Source organism: Hyperolius riggenbachi, chromosome 2 (assembly GCF_040937935.1).
Source record: "Hyperolius riggenbachi isolate aHypRig1 chromosome 2, aHypRig1.pri, whole genome shotgun sequence".
In the NCBI taxonomy this organism is placed as follows: domain Eukaryota; kingdom Metazoa; phylum Chordata; class Amphibia; order Anura; family Hyperoliidae; genus Hyperolius; species Hyperolius riggenbachi.
The window spans coordinates 409,516,980-409,528,093 of NC_090647.1; the positions used below are offsets into that span (position 1 = coordinate 409,516,980).

General features: G+C 48.2%; 1 protein-coding gene across 2 annotated transcripts in view; it reads left to right on the top strand.

Annotated features, from left to right (window-relative positions):
- The window catches only part of NDP (norrin cystine knot growth factor NDP), a 300,917-nt gene extending 290,019 nt beyond the window's left edge, over nt 1–10,898 (top strand). For both annotated transcript variants that reach the window (XM_068265598.1, XM_068265599.1), the window contains one exon: nt 10,594–10,898. In XM_068265598.1, the coding sequence (XP_068121699.1) occupies nt 10,594–10,821 (228 nt within the window). In that variant the 3' untranslated portion in view covers nt 10,822–10,898. The remainder of the gene's footprint in view (nt 1–10,593) is intronic.
- The last annotated feature ends 216 nt before the right edge of the window (nt 10,899–11,114 follow it).

Genomic DNA, 11,114 nt, shown 5'->3' on the forward strand with positions numbered 1-11,114 from the left:
GGAGGATGCTGCTGCATGCACCTCCTCTCTAGTCACTGCTGCCGGAGCCTCTACAGTCCTGTAGAGCTCGTGGCTGAGAGACAGCAGGTCTGTGGGGCGCTTGCTGCTGGATGCAGGCACCTGCTGCTGCCTCTGTGCTGGCTGGACAGTGGGGGTGGAAGGCTGGGGGAAGGCTTCCTCCAAGCGCTCAACAAGGGCCTGCTGCAAGCTCCTTATTTGTTGCGCTGGGTCTCCTCCTGCAGGCGGCAGGAACTGGCTCAACTTCCCCTTGAGGCGCGGGTCCAACATCATGCTGATCCAGATGTCCTCCCTCTGCTTCATCTGGATCATCCTGGGGTCCCTGCGCAGGCACGTCAGCATGTGCGCTGCCATTGGGAAGAGGCGGGCCACGTCTGCTGGCACATCGACGGCAGTGCTGTCCTCCTCATCCTCCTCCTCTGCCGCCTCATCCTCTCTCCACCCCCGCACCAACTCAGCTGCGCTGTGCTGATCCCCCTCATCAGCAGCAAGGTCAGGGACCTCCACCAAGTCCTCCTCCTCCTCCCCCTCAGAGATGGACTGTGCAGCTGCTTGCCGCTCCTGCTGGTCCAAGGCTGCCGCTCCCTGTTCCAGCAAAGCATCGAGGGCCCTGTTCAGCAGACAAACCAGGGGCACCCACTCGCAGACCATAGCATGGTCCCTGCTCACCATGTTAGTGGCCTGCAGAAAGGGAGCCAGCACTAAGCACACCTGCTGCATGTGCCTCCAGTCATCATCGGGGACGATGGATGGGATGTTGCTGGTCTTGTACCTTCTCTGAGCGGCGGAAACAGTGGCCTGGGCAGGTACTGGTTGACAGCGTGCTTCTGTTCAACCAGACGCTCCAACATCGCCAGGGTGGAGTTCCAGCGAGTCGGAACGTCAAGGATCAGCCGATGGCGTGGCAGCTCCAGCTCCTTTTGCACGTCTTCCAGGCTCGCACAGGCTGCAGCCGAGCGCCGGAAGTGACGCACAACGTTCCTTGCCGTTTCCAGCAGTTCGCCCATCCCCTGGTAGGTGCGCAAGAACTTCTGCACCACCAGGTTCAGCACGTGGGCAAGACAGGGGATGTGGGTCAGGTTTCCCCTGTCTATTGCGGCAACCAGATTGGCCCCATTGTCGGCCACCACCTCTCCGACTCTGAGGCCTCTGGGGGTCAGCCAAATCCTCTCCTGCTCCTGGAGTTTGGCCAACACATGGGTTGCCGTCAGCTTGGTCTTCCCAAGGCTGACCAAGTGCAGCAGCGCTTGGCAGTGGCGGGCCTTCACGCTGCTGCTGAGGCGGGGGGTTTGGCCAGGTGTGCTGGAGGATGGCAGAGGATCGGAGGAACCTGCTGCAGTTCCCCCGACCCTGCGGGGTGGCACCACCCACTGTGTTGCTGCTGCTGCTGTGCCCGCTGCTGCTCTCCCATCCTCACCCCCTTCCACCAAGCTGACCCAGTGGACAGTGAAGGACAGGTAGCGGCCTGTCCCGAAGTGGCTGCTCCAGGAGTCCATGGTGACGTGGACCCTTTCACCAACCGCGTGCTCCAGCCCTCGCTCTACATTGGCCATCACAAAGCGGTGCAGTGCAGGAATGGCCTTGCGGCCGAAGAAGTGTCTGCTGGGGAGCTGCCAGTCTGGGGCTGCGCAAGCAAGCAGCGCACGAATGTCGCTCCCCTCCTGCACGAGCATGTACGGCAGGAGTTGGGAGCACATGGCCCGTGCCAGCAAGCCGTTCAGCTGCCGCACGCGACGGCTGCTGGGAGGCAGAGCCCTAACCACCCCCTGGAAGGACTCGCTCAAAAGGCTCTGGCGTGGCCTTTTGCTGGCACGGGAATCAGCAGACACAGCAGAGGAGGCCACTGAGGACTGGCTGCCAGAACAGGCCTCAGTGTCGGCGGCAGGAGTTGCAGAGGGGGGAGGAGCAGTGCGTTTCTGCACTCCTGCTGGTGCTGCTGGAGGAGCAGGAGGGCGGGTGGCTGCTGTTGCTGCTGCTGCTGCTGCTGCTGCTGCTGAAGGCTGTGCAGTGATGGGTGTGGTGCCACTGCCAGCACCAGATGCCTTCAGCCTCTGGAACTCCTCATGCTGGTGGAAATGTTTCGCAGCAAGGTGGTTGATGAGCGAGCTGGTGCTGAACTTTAAGGGGTCTGCACCTCTGCTCAATTTCCGCTGACAGTGGTTGCAAGTGGCGTACTTGCTGTACACTGTGGGCATGGTGAAAAAGCGCCAGATTGGTGACAAAAACAACCCCCTACGGCATGGAACCGCTGCTGCCTGTCTCCCTGTGGTGGTTGGGGGGGGGGGCTTGGGTGCGGCTGGTGGTGGTACTGGCAGATGCTGCTGCTGCTGCTGCTGAGCCTGAGACACCAGCAGGCTGGGGGACCTGCCTACTGCTGTCAATGCTTGCAATGATGCACCTCCTTGCAAGGCCCACAAGCGCATCCTCCTCCTCCTCCTCAGAGCTGCTGATGACGACATCCCCTGGAGCTGGTGGCACCCAGTCTCTGTCTGTCACCGTGTCATCATCATCCTCCCCCTCCTGAAACATGTCCTGCTGGGATGATGACCCCCCAAACTCCTCTCCTGATGCATTAATGGGCTGCTTGACTGTCGCCACAGTCTTGCTGTCCAATCCCTCATCCCCCAAAGTGCCCATCAGCATCTCCTCCTCCAAATCGCCAACAACAGCAGACAATTGACTCATCATGCCTGGGGTCAAAAGAGTGCTGAGTGACAGGTCGGCGACTGACGGTGAACTGGCCTCCTCCCCAGGCCCTGCTGGGCGGCTGCTGCGAACAGGGGTGGTGGTGGTGAGGGTGGAGGCCTCGGATGCAGAGCTGATGGCGGGCTGCTCATCCTCCGTCATCAGTTGCACCACAGTGTCTGCATCCTTTTCCTCAATGGGACATTTCCGACCCGGCTGGAGGAAAATCGAAGCAGGTGCTACACGCTGCTGCTGTGTCTCTGCAGCGTGAGTTGCAGATGCTCCTGCTGGGCGGCACCCAAGGCGTCCACGGCCAGTGGCTATAGGAGGAATGTTAGCCACTGACGCTGCTGCTGCTGCTGCGGAACTGTGCATGGTGGCGCGGCCGCGCCCGCGGCTTGCCACAATGCTGCTCCCTCTCCTCCTGATTCCCTTGCTGCCCTTCCCCTTGCCCAAACTGCGCTGGCTGCCACTTCCAGACATCTTCGATGTTTTGACCGTAAACACAAAAGTTTTTTAAAAGGGCGGGTGAAAAGTGGGGTACTTTAATGGAGTGGGTTGGTGGGCGAGGTGACTGAGTGAGTGTCTAGTACAGTAAGTAAGTAGTAACAGAGTCAGTAAGTACAACTAGAAGTTACAATAATCAGTAGTAATAATCACAAGGAAATAGAGTGTGTGTACACAGACAGTGAGTGAGTGCACGCACACGCAGGAGCTAGCCTATGAACAGTGACTGAGTGTCCCTACTAGTACAGTAAGTAGTAACAGTAAGTACAACCATAAATTACAATAATCAATCAGTAATCAGAAGGAAATAGAGTGTGTGTACAGTACACAGACAGTGAGTGCACGCACACGCAGGAGCTAGTAGCCTATGAACAGTGTCAGTGAGTGAGTGTCCTAGTACAGTTACAGTATATAACTATTCAGAAGGAAATAGAGTGTGTGTACAGTACACAGACAGTGAGTGCACGCACACGCAGGAGCTAGTAGCCTATGAACAGTGACAGTGAGTGTCCTAGTACAGTTACAGTATATAACTATTCAGATGGAAATAGAGTGTGTGTACACTACAGTACACAGACAGTGAGTGCACGCACACGCAGGAGCTAGTAGCCTATGAACAGTGTCAGTGAGTGAGTGTCCTAGTACAGTTACAGTATATAACTATTCAGAAGGAAATAGAGTGTGTGTACAGTACACAGACAGTGAGTGCACGCACACGCAGGAGCTAGTAGCCGATGAACAGTGACAGTGAGTGTCCTAGTACAGTTACAGTATATAACTATTCAGAAGGAAATAGAGTGTGTGTACAGTACACAGACAGTGAGTGCACGCACACGCAGGAGCTAGTAGCCTATGAACAGTGACAGTGAGTGTCCTAGTACAGTTACAGTATATAAATATTCAGAAGGAAAAAGAGTGTGTGTACAGTACACAGACAGGAGCTAGTAGCCTATGAACTTTGTCAGTGAGTGAGTGTCCTAGTACAGTTACAGTATATAACTATTCAGAAGGAAATAGAGTGTGTGTACACTACAGTACACAGACAGTGAGTGCACGCACACGCAGGAGCTAGTAGCCTATAAACAGTGTCAGTGAGTGAGTGTCCTAGTACAGTTACAGTACATAACTATTCAGAAGGAAATAGAGTGTGTGTACAGTACACAGACAGTGAGTGCACGCACACGCAGGAGCTAGTAGCCTATGAACAGTGACAGTCAGTGAGTGTCCTAGTACAGTTACAGTATATAACTATTCAGAAGGAAAAAGAGTGTGTGTACAGTACACAGACAGTGAGTGCACACACACGCAGGAGCTAGTAGCCTATGAACAGTGACTGAGTGAGTGTCCTAGTACAGTTACAGTATATAACTACAATACAAAATACAATCAATCAGTACTAAAGGACAGCAGAAATACTGGTATAGATGAGAAATAAACAGAGGACAGGAGAGAACAGCTGCCCACACAGGCAAGGCCCTGAGGCCTAAAGCTGTAAGCCTGCAGCAGCTGTCTGAGTCTCTCTCTATGTAACACAAAAGCTACTAACTAAAATACAATGTCTATCTAACTAACAACAATATAGGTGTATATAGGAGGTGTATGTGAGCAAAAACGCTAGGTAAATGACCACAATAAAGCTCTTGCTAAGCCAACGCACAAAGGAGCAGATCTCTCTCTGTGCAAAGTCGGGCAAGGACAGAGAAACGGAACATGGCGGCCGCTATTTATAGGGTAGGGGCTGGCCAGGGTCCCCCTCAGTGATTGGCTGCCGTCAGAGGGCCTGGGAGCCCTCTGATTGGCTCTAAGGACATCAATCTGGGCTATGACGCTATTCGAGCTCGAATAGCGCTGTTAGCTCGAATAGCGCGAATAGTGAATGGGCTATTCGAGTTCACTCGAATAGCCCATTCGAATAGCTCCAGCTATTCGGAGCTCGAATACCGAGCTCGAATAGCTGAAAAAGAGCTAGAATATTCGAGCTACTCGAATATTCGAGCTCTGCTGAGCACCACTGGTGATAAGTTTAGGCATGATAAGTTTAGGCATGATAAGTTTAGGCGTGATAAGTTTAGATAAGTTTAGATCGCGCGCAAAGTCCCGCACGCAAAGCAGCGCCATTAAACTCTATGCGAAGTGCACCAGACTTTCCTAGCGCAAAACTTTTGATCAGCTGTGCACTGCGGTGCTAACCCAGTTGGTGTTATAGTCATCACGCCTAAACTTATCACACCTAAACTTATCACACCTAAACTTATCACGCCTAAACTGAGTTTATATAATAAAAAAGAAAATATCATCTGCATGAGGAATAAGTAGATGTCCACAATGCCAAATACTACTTCAAAATATTATCTTTATTCAAACACAAAGACCAAACAATAACAATAAAAACACTTAAAATATGGGTCATAGACCCTGGGGAATCAGTAGCATAAATACAAAATCAAGATGTACTATAGTTGCTGCAACAAAAGGCAGCTAACACAATCATAAGGCAGTAATACAAATATATCTGTCAATATCACTGTAACTGAATCTGTACACATCAAGAAAGACTCAATAACATAAATAGCTGTACAGCTCCCTGATCAGCGAAAACATAATGACTAGCACAATGAAACAGTACTCTGACCTCTTGTACAGCATAGATAATAATGGTGCTCCATATAAATAACACTGGCCAGTCAGCGCTCCCAGAGAGACAGTGAATAAGAATAAAAGGATCTAGGTATTACCTGCCCGTAAGTGTGGTGATGCACGCGGTCCCCAGGGCCCCCTCCACGCGTATCGCGGCTCCTGCCGCTTTTTCAAGAGGGGCTTGTATGGTGCAAAGTGCGCGTCTAAATAGTACCCCGTACGTAACAATTCATAATTGCTTCCTATCCCTCATGCGTGGCCACGCATGTACGCAATGACACCGCTCATCTCACTCGGAGCGAGCGGCGCGCCTGTGCATAACTATCCATATAAGAAAGGGCGGAAGTACAGGATCTTCTCAAAAAATTAGCATATTGTGATAAAGTTCATTATTTTCTGTAATGTACTGATAAACATTAGACTTTCATATATTTTAGATTCATTACACACAACTGAAGTACTTCAAGCCTTTTATTGTTTTAATATTGATGATTTTGGCATACAGCTCATGAAAACCCAAATTTCCTATCTCAAAAAATTAGCATATTTCATCCGACCAATAAAAGAAAAGTGTTTTTAAAACAAAAAAAGTCAACCTTCAAATAATTATGTTCAGTTATGCACTCAATACTTGGTCGGGAATCCTTTTGCAGAAATGACTGCTTCAATGCGGCGTGGCATGGAGGCAATGAGCCTGTGGCAATGCTCAGGTGTTATGGAGGACCAGGATGCTTCGATAGTGGCCTTAAGCTCATCCAGAATGTTGGGTCTTGCGTCTCTCAACTTTCTCTTCACAATATCCCACAGATTCTCTATGGGGTTCAGGTCAGGAGAGTTTTCAGGCCAATTGAGCACAGTAATACCATAGTCAGTAAACCATTTACCAGTGGTTTTGGCACTGTGAGCAGGTGCCAGGTGGTGCTGAAAAATGAAATCTTCATCTCCATAAAGCTTTTCAGCAGCTTTTTCCGCTTTGTGAATCAGGCCCAATGTGATTTCTGCCCTTAAACGCTGCTTTGCGTCCAATCCGTTTTTTCCCCCCCGGGACTTTTGGCGTCTATCCCACTCTGCCATGCCCCCCTCCAGGTGTTAGACCTCTTGAAACATCTTTTCCATCACTTTTGTGGCCAGCATAAATGTTTCTAGTTTTCAAAGTTTGCCTCCCCATTGAAGTCTATTGCGATTCGCGAAAGTTTGTGCGAACCGAACTTTTGCGGAACCGAAAATCGGAGGTTCGGGCCATCTCTACTCCTAGCAACTGAAACAATAATGTAGCAAAGCCTAATGTAGCAAAGCCCAAAACCACCTGCACTTTTTCCCCACAGCCGCCGCACAGGTTACCATGACCATGGCTTTGGCTGAGCATAAATAAGGCGTGCCTGTGCTGGTGACGTCATCTGACGAAGGCGCAAATCGCCGAAACGCGTAATGACATCACAAGCATGCCGTGAGTAGGCCACGCCCATTCCCTTACGAGACGAGCTCCTGGGACACCGGAGACCGCGCTGCTGGCCACAGCGTGTGTGTATCTGCTACCGGACTAGCCTCACCGCTGATAAGCGATTTTAATTTGCACATCTTGTAAGTATTTCTTGCGAATAAAGCTGGTTTTATGGTAATGTACTATGGAGCGCTCCTTCTCTGTCTAGATTCACATGCATGTCTGTCCTGCTGATCCACTGCCTCTAATACATTTAGCCATAGGCCCTGAAAAGCATGCAGATTAGAGGTTTCTGACAAATATCTTACAAGATTAGCTGCATGCTTATTTCATGTGTGTAATTTAGACACTACTGTAGCCAGAAAGATCAACAGGGTTGCCAGGCAACATTATTTAAAAGGAAATGAAAATATGTCAGCCTCCATATCCCTCTCACCTCAGGTACATTGCAATGTCCTGAAACTCACATAAATGTCTATACTGAAATATGTAATCAGACTAGTAGAGATAAAAAAACACAGGGACACCGGGAGCCCAATATCGTGTATTAACGTTGTGTGAGATGGTCTATTAGAGACAAGATATACTCACAATTCTGGGTTGCTGTTCAAGCAACCACCATCAGAACATGTGGAGAAGTACCGTCTCCACTCGGCCTTGTCCGGTCGCTGCTCCCAACAAAAGTACTACTATAAATAGGCTTACAGTAAGTATACCCCCACTTAGTGGGGTGTTTAGTAAATATCAAAACACTGTAGGAGGCGCCCTCAATTTTGTTATAACATATACAACCAAATCATAGGTAAGCGTAGTGTGTCTTACCTGTTATGAAGGCTCGTACACACGTAATTCATATAAATTGGGTTTATTTTATAGCACTAAGAGCTAGACAACGCGTTTCGCGACCACAAGTCGCTTCTTCAGGTCAAATAAAGTGCTTAAAGAGAAGATAAAAAATGGCGCTCAGGCTAAAACATTTCATATCAGAAACAATTAAAACAGTAATCCAACAATACATGTATAAATTCATAAAAATCCGCATACGTATATACACATATATACACATATACACTCATCCTTACTAACAATAAAAAATAAAAAACTTATACGTGACTAGCAAATTAAAATAGAATAAAATTCTACGCATAAACTTCATCAATAAAAATAATCCTATTTCTAACAGTAATCCATATTCATATACCTGTGTAATTAATCACCAAGGGATGTGAAAACTCGGTACCAGAGTTGGGATAAAGTATATCTATATGAATGCAGCAGGGTGCAGGGGATTTACAGATTCAACCTTACTATAGGGTCTCCAATTCAAAGCAGAGGCTGGTAAAGGATGGACCTACAACGTTGTACATAATCAAGCATATAGCATTATACATGATCCATCATAGGGTTACTTCTGGTAGAAAGGGGGGACTAGGATGGAAGTACAGAAGGTCCCATGTTTAAGTGTAACTGGAGAATGTATGTAACCAGGAGTATTCGTATAATACAGTCCCCGGCACCTAACACTAGTTGTTCACAGTAGAGGGTGGAAGAAAGTAACCAGATGTGAGGGGCTAGGTAAAGCTTACCTGTTTGACAGAAGATGTGCAGCATGGGCGCCATATGTGCGCTCCGCCACGCAGCCCCTTAAGAGGCAAGTGGCCGCAGCCAGAGCGCCTGTGGGCGCGGAAGTCCGAGATCCCCATGACATCACTTCCGTTAGGAGTTTGTCATGGACAGGGGGAGTGTACGAGCGGCCGCCATCTTGCGTGTGGCGGCCGCTCCTGATGACAAGAGTGTGTTGTGGATAGGGGGAGTATACGAGCGGCCGCCATCTTGCGCGTGGCGGCCGCTCCCAATAACAAGAGGAGTATGTGTCATCGAGAGGGGAGTGCACGAGCGGCCGCCATCTTGCGTGTGGCGGCTGCTCCTAAATGACTAGAAGAGCATGCGAGGGCGTCCATCTAGTGGACGCCCTCGCATGCTCTTCTAGTCATTTAGGAGCAGCCGCCACACGCAAGATGGCGGCCGCTCGTGCACTCCCCTCTCGATGACACATACTCCTCTTGTTATTGGGAGCGGCCGCCACGCGCAAGATGGCGGCCGCTCGTATACTCCCCCTATCCACAACACACTCTTGTCATCAGGAGCGGCCGCCACACGCAAGATGGCGGCCGCTCGTACATTCCCCCTGTCCATGACAAACTCCTAACGGAAGTGATGTCATGGGGATCTCGGACTTCCGCGCCCACAGGCGCTCTGGCTGCGGCCACTTGCCTCTTAAGGGGCTGCGTGGCGGAGCGCACATATGGCGCCCATGCTGCACATCTTCTGTCAAACAGGTAAGCTTTACCTAGCCCCTCACATCTGGTTACTTTCTGCCACCCTCTACTGCAAACAACTAGTGTTAGGTGCCGGGGACTGTATTATACGAATACTCCTGGTTACATACATTCTCCAGTTACACTTAAACATGGGACCTTCTGTACTTCCATCCTAGTCCCCCCTTTCTACCAGAAGTAACCCTATGATGGATCATGTATAATGCTATATGCTTGATTATGTACAACGTTGTATGTCCATCCTTTACCAGCCTCTGCTTTGAATTGGAGACCCTATAGTAAGGTTGAATCTGTAAATCCCCTGCACCCTGCTGCATTCATATAGATATACTTTATCCCAACTCTGGTACCGAGTTTTCACATCCCTTGGTGATTAATTACACAGGTATATGAATATGGATTACTGTTAGAAATAGGATTATTTTTATTGATGAAGTTTATGCGTAGAATTTTATTCTATTTTAATTTGCTAGTCACGTATACGTTTTTTATTTTTTATTGTTAGTAAGGATGAGTGTATATGTGTATATATGTGTATATACGTATGTGGATTTTTATGAATTTATACATGTATTGTTGGATTACTGTTTTAATTGTTTCTGATATGAAATGTTTTAGCCTGAGCGCCATTTTTTATCTTCTCTTTAAGCACTTAATTTGACCTGAAGAAGCGACTTGTGGTCGCGAAACGCGTTGTCTAGCTCTTAGTGCTATAAAATAAACCCAATTTATATGAATTACGTGTGTACGAGCCTTCATAACAGGTAAGACACACTACGCTTACCTATGATTTGGTTGTATATGTTATAACAAAATTGAGGGCGCCTCCTACAGTGTTTTGATATATACTGAAATATGGTTTAGAAAACCTGTATATAATATATGCTTTTTCATGTTTACTATCAGTATAAGCACCTCATGAATGTGGCAATTGAAATTCTAATGCATGTCTTTTTGTCCTTGCAGATGGTACTGCTAGCTCGTTGTGAAGGACGCTGCAGTCAAACTTCCCGCTCTGACCCTCTTGTGTCCTTCAGCACTGTTTTAAAGCAACCATTTCGTTCCACATGTCATTGTTGCAGGCCTCAGACTTCCAAGTTAAAAGCAATACGCCTCCGCTGTTCTGGAGGACTCCGCCTTACAGCTACATACCGTTATATTCTTTCCTGTCACTGTGAGGAATGCAATTCTTAAAGACTCATTACGTAAAGACAACTGGATTGAAAAATTGTAAAATGGACTTTCTGGTAATATGTGATATATTTTTATTGTGTGCTAAAATTATGAAGTGAAATAATTGTAAGCAATTCACATAATATTTTGTCAGCCCAAAAAAAAAAAAAAGTAGACATCCTGAATATTTAAAAAAAGTAACCAGATTTGAGATTGAATTTAATATATTTCAGTTAATGGAAGCCAGATCACAGTCTTTTCTCTACTTGTGTCTACCTGTCACTTTTCCACACTCTGTTCATCTACGTATTTTT